The sequence below is a fragment of the Somniosus microcephalus genome, chromosome 13 (assembly GCF_052327205.1).
Source record: "Somniosus microcephalus isolate GS21.2 chromosome 13, FLI_Smic_1.0, whole genome shotgun sequence".
Lineage (NCBI taxonomy): Eukaryota > Metazoa > Chordata > Chondrichthyes > Squaliformes > Somniosidae > Somniosus > Somniosus microcephalus.
In genome coordinates, this window is record NC_140999.1 from 165,391,786 (window position 1) to 165,407,776 (window position 15,991).

General features: G+C 39.6%; 1 protein-coding gene across 3 annotated transcripts in view; it reads left to right on the forward strand.

Moving 5' to 3' along the window:
* The window catches only part of asxl1 (ASXL transcriptional regulator 1), a 90,524-nt gene that overhangs the window by 41,891 nt on the left and 32,642 nt on the right, over nucleotides 1–15,991 (forward strand). For all 3 annotated transcript variants that reach the window (XM_086005523.1, XM_086005524.1, XM_086005525.1), the window contains 4 exons: nucleotides 5,097–5,217; nucleotides 5,886–5,992; nucleotides 9,277–9,394; nucleotides 10,808–10,984. In XM_086005523.1, the coding sequence (XP_085861649.1) occupies nucleotides 5,097–5,217; nucleotides 5,886–5,992; nucleotides 9,277–9,394; nucleotides 10,808–10,984 (523 nt within the window). The remainder of the gene's footprint in view (nucleotides 1–5,096; nucleotides 5,218–5,885; nucleotides 5,993–9,276; nucleotides 9,395–10,807; nucleotides 10,985–15,991) is intronic.

A 15,991-nucleotide genomic window follows, 5' to 3' on the forward strand; every position in this document is an offset into this window, starting at 1 on the left:
TATGAGCCAGTCAGTGGGGGTATGTGAGAGCAGCATGGGTTGACTCTCCGGTCTTACTTACTTGTTCCCTGCCCCTCCACCTCGCCGCCGCCGCCCCCCCCCCCCTTTTCCATTGAGGAAATGCCTACTTGCAGAAGACCACGTTTAGATTACTTTTGTGGTGGAATGATTTTTAAAAAGCGCCCCTCACTTTATGGCAGTAGTAAGTTGCTAGGGAAATGTGTGTTGTTATGCCACTTGTATCCTACTTATTATGTACTATGATATTTTTGTATTCTGATTTGGCATACAAATTAATGGTAGTCATCATTAATGCTATACATTGCTGGGTCATCTACATCATTCATAAACTTGACAGTTGAGCAGTTCCACCAAAAAGGCAGTCAGCAGTAAGTAATTCAATTGAGTGCTTATAATATGTAGCAAGTAGTGTTTATATTACAAAGAATTTAAAAAATGGCTTGTAATAATGAAGACAGTAATTTAATTGCAAGGCTCTGATCGTGTTAAACTTTGAGCTTTGCCCTAGCAGCTGTGACATCAGACACCCTCAGGCAAATACTCCTTGTATCTAACTGTCAGCTGTCCACCGTGTATTTCATTTATATCTTTGTAATCTAGTTATTTTAAGAGAAAACGTAATGAATGATTTTATATCTTACTTTAATTTGAAGATGTAAAGGATTAAGATGAAAACTGCTGTAAATATGATAAGCGTAGTGTGCTTATTCTTTCATTGCCAGTTGTTGGGTAGGGATTAGAATTGCTGGTGGTAATGTTTCCACTTCAGTGCTAATACTGGAACATCCAGGAGTCAAGTAGCCTATTGGTTATAGCACTGGACCAGTAACCTAGAGGTTGTGACCTCATCCTGCCATGGCTAGTTGTGAAATTGCATTCAATAAATCTGGTAATTTGTGGGCTGGTATCTGGAAAAATAACCATGAAAGCTGCTACATTGTCTTAAATACTTTAATATCAGTTCATGGTCCTAAGCAAAGTAATACTGGAAAGCATTTTTTTTTGAAGCGTGGGGAGAGGGGCTCTGTCTTTCTAGGTAGAATGTAATGCAATTATTTCTACTATGCCCACTGACTGATGATTAAGACTTTCACAGTGATTTGGTGTTAAACAGATGAACATTGGCCTTAATGAAGACAGGCAGGCAAAAATATTACAATCTGTGGTGGGAGGGGGAGGAAAGAGAGGAGTATATCTGTGGATTGAAGGCCAAAACATCCAACTGGTTCACTAATGTCCTTTTAGGCAAAGGAATGTGTTATCGGTGTCTGGTCTGCCTTCTCTGTGATTCTAGACCTAATACTGTGATTGACACTTGATGCCCTCAGGGCAACTCTGGTCAGGGAATAAATACTGCCTTGTTAATGTTGTGCAGACCTAACAAATTTCAAAAAAAAAATGTAATAGTTTTAATGCTTTCAACTTGCACCTTCAATCATGGCTTTCAATCCACAGATACACTCTTTTTTTCTCTTTCTTCCCCCCCCCCCCCCCCCCCCAATCACTGATTGATTGTAATATTCTTGCTTGTCTGTCTTCATTAAGGCCAATGTTCATCTGTTGACACCAAATAGTGTGAAAAATCAAATATGGTCTTAATCATCAGTCAGTGGGCATAGTGGAAATAATTGCATTACATTCTACCTAGAAATAGTACAAGTGGGACAGAGCCCCTCTCCCCACTCTTCCAAAAAAAAAAAAATAGTTTACAGTAATTACTTTGCTTAGGACAATGAACTGATAACGTCCTCTACTTGCATCCTCAAGAATCATGTGGAGAATTTATTACAGTATCTATCCTAGACCTATGTGATAGAGCAGCACACCATGCCAATCTCGTAACTTCCTTTACGTTTCCGTGTTCCCTCACGTTTAAGAGAGTGTCTGGGGTGGTGCAAGCTACCCTCTGTTGTCTGTGGTCCCCCTGCTTCATGTTCTATCTACTGATCACCTAGGAGGTGGAGAGTTTCCCTCTAGAAAGTCTGATGGATAGGGTAGCCAACCCTCTAGGATTGTCCTGGTGTCCACAGGAATTGGTTCCGCTTGCTGAAAATGAGGGAGACATTGAAGAGTTGGAGGCAGTGCAGAGAAGAGATGTGAGGCTGATCTCTAATGTAAAATATCTAAGTTATGAGGAAAAACTGGGGAAACTTGGGCTTTTCAGTCTGGAAAGGTGATGCTAGAGAGGTATAAAAAAATAGTCTTATATTTACGATACTTCCCTTGACTATCGGGAAGTTCTTCCTACAAAGAATAATCAGCACATGGAATGGTCTTCCAAATAAAGTAGTGTATATGCAAACACTGGACAATTAGGGTGCAATTCGATGCTGCAATGACAGTGAGTCGGGTCTTGGCGGATGAATAGACTAAGATGGGTTTCCTTATCCGTAACTATCTTGTGATCTTATGGATCTCAGTTGAATTTACAATGATATATTTTAGTTTAGCCAGTGTAATGAAGCATTAACATGAATAACTGGAATGCTGTTCTCTGATGCACTGTAGCCAGTGTTCCCATCTATCTGTCAATAGACTTCTCTTGGTACAAGAATTTAGAAGTAGTGAGTGGTGTCATTGTGGTTATCTTCATTTTGCTGCGATGTGTGTTTTTTTTCTAATGCTGAGATTTTTCCTGCCATCATAATCAACTTTATTGTCATTGTTAGTGCACAAGTGCATATGTTCTCTTTACTTGGGACACAGCAATATTCTCCCTGGCATCTTTGCATTCTTATGGGTTGGAGTTTATTGCTTGGTTCCAAATAAACCTGTCCTCTGTTTGAGTACTATTTTCTGTTGGAAGTTTCACCTGAGTCCTGTAAATTAGGATTTTGGGACTATCTAGTCAACTTCTGTTGTTCTGTGTGTTTATTCCTGTTTATCATCAGTCTAGTGGTGCTCCTGTTTTAAAGCTCAACTCGCTCATTAAAAAGAAAGACTTGAACATTATTAATATCATTCAGCTGCTTGATTGTGATTGGGTGATATCTGGCAGTTGAAATCTTGAATGGTAACATAAATGGGCCATTCGGCCCATCAGGTCTACGCCAGTGTTTTTCTTTCAGGCGCTTTTTATCCCACTCCCTCGCTCCTCCTATCCTTTATTTTGTCTTTTTCAAGTAACTAATCCCACTTTAAAAGAATCTGTGGACTCCGATTCAAAAGTAGCTTGTAGCAGTAAACTCTAATCACCTGTGTAAGGATTTTTTTCTATCCCTGCCACTCTCCCTTCCCCCAATTCATTGTGTTTTTCTTAAATGTGTGTCCTTTTGCTGACATATCACTGACCAGTGAAAACAGTTCATCGCTATTTACCTTAACCCTTCATGATTTTGAAGATTACCCCTTAACCTTTTTCTGCGTGTGGGGGGGAAAAAAAACCTAACTTTATCAAGTCTCTCTTCATGGTTTGTAAAAATAACAACTTGCATTTATATAGTGCCTTTAATGTATAAAAATGTCCCAAGACGCTTCACCATGGTGTAGTCAAACATAAATGGGCGCTGAGCCAAAGGTGGAGCTATTTAGGAGGGGTGACCAAAAGCTTTGGCAAAGAGGTGAGTTTTAAGGAGGTCTTAAAGGAATCCTTGTGAATCTGTGACGTGACTTACTCCTTTGCTTTTTCATCCTTCCTGTTGTTGGTTGCCCAAAATTGTACATAGTATTCCAACTGCAGTCTAACTAAGGTCTTCAATATTACCTCCTTCAATTTATCAGAAAAAAAAGTAGTGTCACATACATTAACTCCAATAAATAATTAGTTTATGATGAAATTGCTAATAGCAACCAAATACTAAGTGATTATTTGTACCTATGTGGGAGTCACCAGATTTTTTTTTTTGGGGGGGTGGGGGGAAATGTAAAAATGGCTTTTTGACTTGGAAAGTTGAGCATATAACAGATTTCTTATTGTTCATTACTTCTGGCTTCCCCCCTTTTTGTTTGTGTTCTTTGTAGTTAAATTGAGTCCCGTTTCCTGAATTGATTGGTAGTCCAGTGGAACTGTAATTGCTTCACAACTGTCCAGTTAAGCCAGCAGATGTCTACCTTGAATTGAAAATGTGTCCTCTACCTGCTTTGAAGAGTTGCATTTAGGTGTCAAGCTTCAAAGACGACATTCTTGTTTCTATCCAGTAGCTGGGAATATCGTTAACCCCAAACACACAAGAAAGAGTACTTTGATATTGCTTGTATGAATAAAATTCATTATCCTTTGTAATTATAATGGTGACTTTTCTTAAAATTAAAATGCTTTTCTTCATAGATTTGTGATAAATTAATGGCTTTCATACTAACAGCTTCAAAACTGGGTGGATTCCAAACTTTGTTCAGAGGGGAAAAAACTAATCAGCTTTTATTTTAATACATCTGGCAAGAGATGTATTTTAACATGCTTTCAGAAAGATGGACTTGCACTGCCTACAGTATCACACACTCAATTTTAAAGGTGCAAGTTGTAATTTAGAACTACCTTTTGTTACTATTGTAGCTCTATAAATCTGTTTTCTTTTTCCCCTCTCTCCCCAACACCATTCTCTGGGTTGAGGTGGACAGTTAACCTGCTCCCTGCCTATATCTCTCTAACTGACCATTAATCTTACAAAAGCAGCAGGGGGAATCTTTCTCAAGTTTTCATTTTCCCTTTTTTGTAGAGAATGCCCAGTCTTTATTTGGCATCTGCCTTCAGAAATGTGGCCAAAGTTGTATGGGGAAATTGTTCTCGTGCTAACCCGCTGATTCAGAAATGGAAGGAATTATATATAGATGGAATAATGTTAACTTTCACCTTGTGTTTAAGTATGGAATCTTTATCAGACCAATTGGGTGAAAAGTATATGTTTCGTACAAATGATGGATGCACTGCCATTTTAAATATTCTCCCATACTATTCAGAATAGCTAAGCTGTCAGTTTTCTGCTAATCTAACCTACTGAAGGTGTTAACAATGCCATAAGAGTAAACTTTTTCCTGCAGCATTTTACTCATTTCCACCTTCAATAATTTACACCTTGCTTGTTATGTTTATTCTTCAGTGAATAACTTACTTAAACAAAACACTTCTGTTCATTCAGAAAGATGCATTAATATGGTCCAAAAACATGCCCATTGGCGATGGTGAAGGTTATGATGATGGACCTGACTTGGAGAGCTGTGACTCTAATGAAACCAGTACCACGGGTGAGGAAAATGATGGTAGGTGATGGCTAACTTTTTGAAGTAAACAGACTTTTATTTAAAACCATGAAAGCCCAAAGCAGCAATCACGATGTGCCAATTATTGCATAAATTTAGATAGAATGCTCTGCTTGTGGAGTCGGTGATGAGGGTGTCATCAATTGGGAAATTGCCACTAAGAGAATGAGGGAAGAGGTCAGGAGAAATTATTTTATGATGAGGATTGTTGGAACATGGAAAACTTTGCCAGAGGGAGTTGTGGTGGCAGCCATTACACCTTTTTAAAGGAAAATTGGTTAAATATTTACAGCAGAGGAAGGTACAAGGTTACTGGGAGGTAGGGCTTATGGGCTGATTTTTATCACTTGAACTTGAGTGCAAGAAAGCCTAAAGGTGAAATACAAATATTGAAGGGACAGAACCAGTGGTGGATTTCTAAAGGTATCCTGGGTCCACAGAAAAATTTGAACTTTTACATTAAGAGGATGCATCTTGGTGAATTTTAAGCAGTTTTATAATTCACAATTATAAAAGCTGAAATAGGGCTTTAAAGGCATATGGAATGAATTGTCTTGAGATCTGGTTGCATCTATAAATACTAATTGTCAGTATTGGTGAAGTGCAGTGTGGGTAGACTAACAAAAGGGGGGGCATTCTAAATTTCCTCTTCTTTACTCTATAATTAGCCTCACCGGTGTCTGATGAGAGTTCCTCAAATGCGTCCTGTTCCACTGAGATTCAAGGCAAACAGGTGTCCCCTGGCAAGCAGAACAGCCACAAAGCAACCCAGCAGGTAAGTGAAGTCCTGTGATGAATTTGCACTGCAGCAGAAAAAAAATATTCTCGACCCTATAAATTTTAGAAGCTGTTAAGAACATGGAGTTACATGTCAGTACTTTCAGGCAGTAGTATCTGGTGTACTTCAATGCAAAATCCATTGATGAATGAGTGCTTAAAAATTGAAATGTAAGCTGGCACTGAGCCTTGATTGCTTGTAAGGTAGTTAAGTAAGGCTTTCTGGTTCCCTCCCCAGAGCTGTGTTGCTTAGAAGCATTCCATTTTAGCAGTATTATTGGTTGTTGCATAGCTGCACCAGATCTGAAAGTGCCATTAGAGTTACTGAAGTGGTGGACTGTGGTTTTGTATCTAATTCTAGTAACTATTGCAAAGGATTTATTGTTTTTCCAGATGCAAAGCTCCCAAAAGTACAGGTGCTTTCTTTAATATTTTGTCATAGGGAATGCTTTTATGTTTTGGTTATATTTACCATACAGAATACTCAACTGGACTACCATCTGACTTAAGATGTTACACATTTATTTTTATTTGGAAGAGTACATGAAAGAATTGATTTTAAAATTCAGGTTTTTACCCATCAACATCGGATGCCTGTTAGTGAAGTTCACTCTAGAGCAGTTCTGCACTATATCCATATACAGTACAATAGTGTTTACAGGTTACAATAACATGGCATTTTTAAAATTCATTCTCTGGATGTGAGCGTCGCTGGCAAGGCTGGCACTTATTGCCCACCCTTGGTTTGTCTTGAGATCATGGTCCTTCTTGAACCACTGCAGTGCACGTGGTGATGGTGCTTCCACAATGCTGTTAGAGAATTCCAGGATTTCGATCCAGCAGTGTGTTGTACAATGACTCATTAGAATAGGAGTACCAATGGGTTAATTGCTATTAATTAGTTCGAGCCTTTGTCTGGAATGTTCACTTTTACAAGACACAAGCATTATGCCATTGCTGATATGGAAACTTACTGTGGAATGAATAAGAAATATCAATTAGTTGTATGCTAACTTTACTGCTCTAATTTATTCCTTTGCAAATCTAATTTATATGAAGTGTCATTTAGTGGGGCAATTTGCACATTGAAGTCAAGATGAGTGTTAGGTGGTTTGAATTGGAAATAAGCTGTGCCAGTAGATTTTGCACATTTGCTGTTGAACAACCAAAATTTTCCTAGTGTAATGCTGCATTTAGACATTCTGAAGGTATTTTACAAAACATTAGCAGTAGGGCAAAATGCTGCATCGTTTTAAATGATGGCTTAGATTTTCTGGATATTCTACAGTAATTTTCTTTTTGTGTTAATGATTGATTCATCTTTATAATCTACACAACTGTATGTTTGGGTTCTTTATCTCAAATTAAATGAAGATCTGTGTAGGTTGTTGGAATTGTAAAAAGAACAAACTCCTATTTATACAATTCTTATTACATATGTATCCATATTGCTATGTATCAATAATCAAGTACGGGAAGTTTCCTGACTATTACCTCTGACCTGGAGGTGTTTGTCCAATTGATTCCAATGGCTGAACAATAAACAGTATTATTTTTTGATGCTCTGAATTCTTTCCTAGTTTGTTACCAGCTCACCTAAATGCACAACGATGCAACCTATTTGAAAGTCGCAAACTGTACATTGAATAACCTTGAAGTGCAGTTAATCGTGTGAAGCATAACCACCAGCATAGATCAGTTGGGCGAATGGCCTGATTCTATGCTGTAATGTTAAATGTGGTAGCTAGAGGCTTGGACTAGTAATCTAGAGAACAAGAATTCAAATCCCACTACGGCAGTTTGAGAATTTGAATTCATTTTTTTTTAAGTCTGGGAATAAAATGCTGGTATTGGGAAAAGACAACATACAGTGACTACACTTCAAAAAGTACTTCATTGGCTGTAACACACTTTGGGACATCCAGTGGTCATGAAAGGCACAAGTCTTCCTTTTCTTTTTCTCTCTCTATCGCTCGGCCATAGCTGCATTTAGGACAGAATGTGACTGTTGACCATTACTTAAGAGATTTGAAAATGGTGGTTGTTCATTTTATGTGAGTGATGTCCAAGCATCTTGTCTTTGTGGGTCACTTAGCTGCATACCACGGAGCCTCGGGAACCATGCAAATAGTTTAAATCCATGGTTCTATTATCTTGTGTGTGTGTACTGATATTAAGATTTATCCACTAATGAGGCAACAGCACTTTTTTTCCCCAAAAAGATAACCTTTTGCAGGTCCCTAGGCCCACAAATTTAAATCGGACAAACCAGCAAATATGAAATCTAATTCGGGTTGAAGTTGCATGGGTTCTGAGTTCCAATTAGTCAGACCTTTGGTCACGTGGCCCATGACTGTTAGGACATGCTTGCATTGTGATGTGGGAAATTACTGATGCTTTTTGTTAGATTGGTGCAACATGGAAATATAGTCAATTGATATTGAACTTATCGGGCTAGTTTTCCCCCTCTGTCAAAACTTTGTTCTGGAAAATGCAGTAAAATCTGGATAAAAGCATATCTGATTCAGGTGTTGAACTTGTATGCTATTCCTGTTAATTCAAAGTATGTAGTAGATCAACACTACATTTAATGTAAATACTAGATCTGGGGTCCAGTCCTGCCTGGTCTGATACTGTAGTGAAATAGATTGAGACTATCTGAAGAAGAGTCTCACTCCACTTTGGTCTGGAGTCAAATTTATACTACCATCCGTGCTAAACTTATAGCATAAATACACTCTAGGAGATCTAATCTAAGTATAGAACTGTGCGACTGACTTTTGGTTTAGTGGGTGCATTCTTGCCTCTGAGTCAGAAGGTCGTGTGTTCAAACCCTACTCCAGAGCACTTGAGCGTGTAATCTAGGCTGACTCATTATTGCAGTACTGAGGGAATGCTGCACTGTTGGAGGTGCTGCCTTTCGGATGAGACGTTAAACCAAGGCCTCATCTACCCTCTTTGGTGAACGTGAAAATTCCTGTGGCACTATTTGGAGTAGAGTGCTCCCTGTGTCCTGGCTAACATTTATCCCTCAAAATCAGCAGCATCAAAAATCCTTTATCCGATCATTTATCTCATTGCTGTTTGTGGGACTTTGCTTTGTGCAAATTGCCGGCTGTGTTTCCCTACATTACAGCGGTGAGTATGCTTCAGTGACTTCATTGCCTGTGAAGCACTTTGAGCCTTTCACAATCTCCATGTCCCAATGTAAATGGAAGTTAGTTCTTTTATGTTTCTATTGAAATTTTGTACCTGAACTCTTTGTCTTATTACATGTAACAGCCTGTGAAACAACAACCGAAAAAGAAGATTGGAGTTCCAGTGATGATGAGCAAATCCATTCCAAGAGTTGTACTGACACCATTGAAAGTAAATGGAGAACACGTGGAGTCTGCTTCAGGTAAGATGTGGAAAGTTCTGTGCATCAATTTTTAATCTGTATCCTCCCCACGTGATCCTTATTCTGTACGCCCTTTAAAGTAGTTTTGCTTGGCTAGTTTCTGTGGAAAAACGGCTGGATGCACATTAGAATCATGTTGTAGCTGTACAGTACTCTGGTCAGACTGCATTTTAAGTACGGTGTCCAGTACTGATCATTGAAACATAGGAGACATTCATGCCCTGTGGCAGTGTAGAGAAGAGCCATGAGGCTAATCTTGTGAAAAGGACTGAGTTATAGAGAAAGACTAAGGGAAAACATTTTTGTTCAGCCTTGAAAGGATGGGACCTTGGAGGAAAAGAAAAATCTGAAACATTATTTGAAGCCAAACCTGACATGGGGACACAGTTCAAACTAGTGAAGGTAAATTCATGTCATCAAAGTTCTTCACCCAAAGAAGGTAAAATAGACTTTCAGGTAGAGTAGTGAAGGCAAAAAACTCTGGAACCCTGTAAGAAGTACTGGGATGCTGTGCTTTGGGGAGAAACTGCATGTTCTGGATGGAGGAGCTGGCTGGCTGGCCTTCCTTGTCTGCTGTTCCTTCAATCAGCCTTTGTTTATTCTTTCCAATGTTTCTTTTGGCATATTCTTACTCTTTTTTTATTAGTTTACCTTTACTGGTTGCTTTTGAGGGATAATATATTTAGAGAATAGCACAATGAGCTGCGACTGTCTTTTTAGTCCAGTACATTTCTTGCATTCCTTCTAGCGTTATTTCGGGTTCCATGAGTATAATGTGCAAATTAAATATTCTCATCCATGTGGAGAAAGTACAGTGTGCCTTTTCACAAAATACTAATGGGTTTTGCACCATAATCAACTTGTTATTTCTTTGTTCAAATGGTGCACTTTCCTTTTGAGAAAAGGTCACATTAGTTAATGTCCCCTAGTGAAAGAAATTGTTTATGCTGTAAATGACACCTGGTATAGTTTGACTGTTAACTTCTGTGTGCCTACATCCAAATTTAGATATTGAGCTTTTTAAAAAAAAAAAAAAAAAACAATGTAGTGGGCTTCATTTACAGTTGTTATTTCTTTTTTGGTGATGTATTCAAATCCTACCTATGAATTTAAATAGCGAAATGCTTACCAGGAAATGATTAGCATATTAATAACCAGATTGATGTATTTGCTCATGTTTAATCAGGGATTTGCTTTGAGAATTTTTCAATGGCATTTAGATTATGGGGTAGAACATTTGTGAAACTTCACGCCTGATAAATACTTTTCTTAAATTTATTTACTTGTTCAGATCTAAAATCAAGAAACTAACCACATGGGATCAAGACCATAGATAGATTCCTTTTGTGTATAATCTTCATAAAACGGTCTTTCATGGTCAAAGCAGTTGAGTAAAGAAAGGTTTGTTTTCAGCATTTGCAGCCAAGCACACAGACGGTGAATCAAGCAGTGCATCTAGTGGTAGTTCCTGCACAGTCACCTCAGGCAGCGCTCAGTACAACAGAACAGAAATGAATAAACTTCAGTGCAGGCCTAGCCTGAGCCGGAAACCTGGACAACACTTCAGAGCCCTGAGAAGGTCAAACACGGGTAAGAAATGAATTTTATTGCATTTTTGGAATAATGTATCTATCTTCGTTTCTGTATAGAGATAATTGTGTCACAAGAGTGCTTCAAAACGCTCAGTTCCACAAAATGCATAACTACTTGCTGGATAAATATGAAATTGCCCTTTTAGAATGTGTCTAGCACTATACAGGACAAATTTTAAAGCAACATATTAGATTGTTTATTACTTGTGTACATCTGGAGAGTCCATAGATCCAGCTGTGCAGTATCATTGAGAAGGTTTCCTTTTTTTAATTGTTGACTCCTTCCAGTGTCATCCATGCATCTTCGTGAATTGGATGCTGTAGAAAGTCTTTGTTACTCAGGTAAATTGTAGCCTGTTGGATACAACATTTTTGTGATGGATTTCAACCATTTAGATTTGTATAGTGCTCCTAAGGTAAAAGAGCATCTGAGGTCTATATTGGGGCGAGATGAGTTAAGAGAATTGTAGGAAGATATTACTTTATACAGGTTCTTAAGATTTGGAAGGTAGGAAGAGAGTTCACAAGGCAAATGAGGTTTTGAACGCAAACTCCAGCGGGTTAGTGGCTGAAAGATTAGTCTGAATTTTGGAGCTGGGGACAAGCTGTCTGGAACAGATCCACTCACGACGCAGTGGTCTCTACATTGGGGAGACCAAATGCAGATTGGGTGACCACTTTGTGGAACACCTCCGTTCAGACCATGAGTGTGACCCTGAGCTTCCGGTCGCCTGTCACTTTAATTCTCCGCTCCACTCCCACTCTGATCTCTCGGTCCTCAGCCTCTTGTACTGTTCCAACGAAGCTCAACGTACGCTCGAGGAACAGCACCAGATCTTTCGAATAGGCACTTTAGCCTTCTGGACTTAACATAGAGTTCAACAATTTCAGACTATAACCTCGTCCCCCTATATTTGTTTCCCTTTTTTTCCTCACGGTAGATGTTGATGATTCTGCCATCGCCATATACACCTCCATCTAGAGTCATCTTTTGTTTCTTAACTTGTCCCATTACTGTTTCATTTTGCCTTGCACCATCATCCCTTTTGTCAGTCAATCTCTCCTGCCTTCCAGCCTATCACAGTCCCTCCCTTTGTTCTTTCCTCCCCTCCTCCCTGTCCCTGCACTTGCTTAAAAATCTCTCTTCTCTAACCTTTTCCAGTTCTGACTAAGTGTCCTCGACCCGAAACGTTAACTCTGTTTCTCTCCCCTCGATGCTGCCTGACCTGCTGAGTGTTTCCAGCATTTTCTGTTATTTCAGTCCGGAACAGAGGCTTGTGGGCTTGGACATAAATTAAAAATGCATCACTGCCAGTGAAAATACTTTCTGAAGATAGAAATTAGATTGATTCTTTCATGCTATAATTCCCATGATATTCTCTGGAGCATCCACTCCTGCGCTGGTAACTAACTCTCGACAGCGGATGTTAGCTTTGCACACACTTAAATAATCCTTTTAAATCAAAAAATAATTTGGCCCTATCTGGGTGTGTGAATCCGATTCCTTATAGTTGAAGGAAGTGGCTATTTCGTACATTAGTTTAAGTCCGAACAAACTTGATTTAGCCCCCAGCAGGCACTCAGTGTGTTGAAGTCAGCGAGGGAGGAGGAAGGGGCAGTTGGGGTTGACTTGTACCCTGGATTCTCATTGCAAAAGAGGGACTTAACGCCCACCCTGTCAGACAGTGTCAGATCAAACATGCATATGATCTAATATTGTTGTGCAGATCCTGACTCTTGCAGTGTGTGTGCATCAGGGAGGGGGAGAGTTACCTGGACACTTTGTTCCAGGAGGCAGTCACACCCTTTCGGTTAAGTAGTACTTTAGAGTTCATCCGTGGTCAGGGACAGAGAAGGAAGGAAAGTTGTAGGGGACAGTATAATCAGGGTGATGGATACTGTTCTCTGCAGCTGCGAAAGAGAGTCCCAAAGGCTGTGTTGCCTGCCAGAGTTAAGGATATCTCCTTGTGGCTGGAGAAAAACTTGGAGTGGGAGGGGAGGATTCAATTGTCGTGGTCCATGTAAGAACCAATGACATAGGGAGAACTAAGAATGAGGTTCTGCTGAGGGAGTTTGAGGAGTTAGGATCTAAATGAATAAGCAGAACCTTGAGGGTAATCTCTGGATTGCTACCTGAGCCATGCACAAATTGGCATCGTATCAAGCAGATCAGAGAGTTAAATGCATGGTTCAGAGTAGGATTGCGAAGGGGTGGAAAGTTTCCGGAAATTTTCCACGGGAAGTTTAGCTTGGGAATTTTGCCCAAAAAAGCACATGCTAGCAATTTTTTTTTTCCACAGGTCCTCTTAAAATTACTAACGGAGATGGAATCTTAATTATTAAGGAATTTCTTAATCAATATATGTTTATCTTCTTACTTGGCTTGTTTTAATAATTACAAGTTTTGTGTGTGACTGTGAACAAATGTGTCCTGATTGGTTGGATGTGCGATTAACTCCCTCTATTGGTGATGTAGCGTTGTGCGTGCACAGGTCATGCTTCCATCACATGGAGCATCAGGAAAAATTTACTCACCCCGTTGCACTCATGCTGATCGACCGCAGTTCGACACAGAGACGAATGTCCTTTATTTCTCTGCATAGAACAATGCCACGTTTACCGTCAGATGTGTGGAAGCATTTTACCCCAGGCATACATGCTGGACCCAAAGCATGTTGGGAGACCAATACTTTCTGGAGAACAGATCAACAGCACTTAGTGATTTCTACCCTCTCACACCACCTCAATCTGGACGTGGGCGAAGTTCTCTACCACGCAAGGTCTTTGGAATGGGGATGGGATATGGGAATCATGCAAGCATATCAGTGCACATACCTGGTGGAAGGGACTTTGTGCATCCGAGGCCCTGTCACCATTACATCGGTGATACTCCAAATCCCAGCTTCATCAGCGGCTTCTGAACGAAACTGGTCACTTTTTGGGAATACGCATACAAAGGTGCGCAACAGGCTGACTAACGAGAGAGTGGAGAAATTGGTGGCTATCCAGGCGAACCTACAACTTATTGAGCCAGATACAGAAGTGTCCACCACACAGCTAGACAGTGACACAGAGGAGGAAATGGACACGCCAGAGTCAGAGAATCAGGAGGAGCAATGATGAGTAGAAGACTCAAAGGGACAAAATAAGGACAAATTACAGGCTAAATAAGCTGACTATCATTTTATTTTAGATGGGTCTTTTTTTTGTGGGGGTTCAATAAAGTTCAAAATTATAACGTAAATAAAGTTTTGAAAGCCTGTTTTTATTTGTATGGAACAGTATGTCTATTTTGATGACTAAGATCATATAAGGGTCAGAGACAAAAACCACCAGTGTGCAAAAAAACTCTAAATTCCCATGGAAAGTTTCCTCTTTTTTTTAAAAATTCCTGGAATTTTGCAACCCTAGTTCAGAGTGGTGTGGGAAGAAGGGGTTTCAATTCATGGGGCACTGGCACCAGTACTGGGGAAAGAGGGAGCTGTTCCGTCGGGATGGGCTCCACTTAAACCGAGCTGGGCTCAGCGTCCTGGCGAATTGAATAACTAGGGCTGTAGATAGGGCTTTAAATTAACAATGGGGGAGGGGGAGGGGTCAGGCGAGGGGGAATTTAGAAATCTAAAGAGAAAGGTCAAGGTAATAGAGCAGTGTAGCAATTTGGGTAAAAATAAGCAGAGTGTGACTGGAAGGGACAGAGAGTTTAACGGTAGCAGTGCAGCAGAGAATAAGGTCAAAGCAGGGAATAATGGTAAAAAAAATTAAATTAAAGGCTTGTTATCTGAATGCACGAAGCATTCGTAACAAGATAGATGAACTAGTGGCACAAATAGAGATAAATGGGTTTGATCTAATAGCCATTACAGAGACGTGGTTGCAAGGTGACCAAGGTTGGGAACTCAATGTTCCTGGGTACTTGATGCTTTGAAAAGACAGGCTGAATGGAAAAGGGGTAGCCCTGATGATAAAGGATGGCATAAGGACAGTAGAGAGAAAGGATCTCTGCTCAGAAGATCAGGAAGTAGAATCAGTATGGGTGGAGTTAAGGAATAACAAGGGACAGAAAACACTGGTGGGAGTAGTGTATAGGCTCCCTAACAGTAGCTATACTGTTGGACAGAATATTAATCAAGAAATAGTAGGAGCTCGTATCAAAAGTAATGCAATAATCGTGGGGGACTTCAATCTTCATATAGACTGGACAAATCAAATTGGCAAAGGTAGTCTGGAGGACGAGTTCACGGAATGCATTCGGGACAGTTTCCTGGAACAATATGTCATGGAACCAACCAAGGAACAGGCTATTTTAAATCTTGTATTGTGTAATGAGACAGGGTTAATTAGCAATCTCATAGTAAAGGATCCTCTGGGGCAGAGTGATCATAATATAATAGAATTTCACATGAAGTTTGAGAGTGACTTACCTAAATCTGAAACTAGAGTCTTAAACTTAAATAAAACCAATTACATGGGTATGAGGGGCGAGCTGGCTAAGGTAGATTGGAAAATAAGCGGTGGCTAGCATTTAAAGAATATTTCATAATTCTCCACAAAAATACACTCCATGGGAAAAGTGATCCATCCGTGGCTAACTAAAGAAGTTAAGGATAGCATTAGATTGAAAGAAGAAGCTTCTAATGTTGCAAAGAATAGTAGTAAGTCTGAGGATTGGGAGCGTTTCAGAAACCAGCAAAGGATGACCAAAAAATTGATGGGAAAAAAATGAGAGAAAACTAGCGAGAAATGTAAAAACAGATTATAAGAACTTCTACAAGTGTGTAAAAAAGGAAGAAAGTAGTAAAAGTAAACGTTGGTCCCCTGGAGGCTGAGACAGGAGGTATTATAGGGAATAAGGAAATGGCAGAAACGTTGAACAAATATTTTGTATCTGTCTTCACAGTAGAAGACACAAAAAGCATACCAAAAATGATAGGGAACCAAGGGTTTAATGAGGGTGAGGAACTTAACGTAATTATTATAAGTAGAGGAAAAAGTACTAGAGAAACTA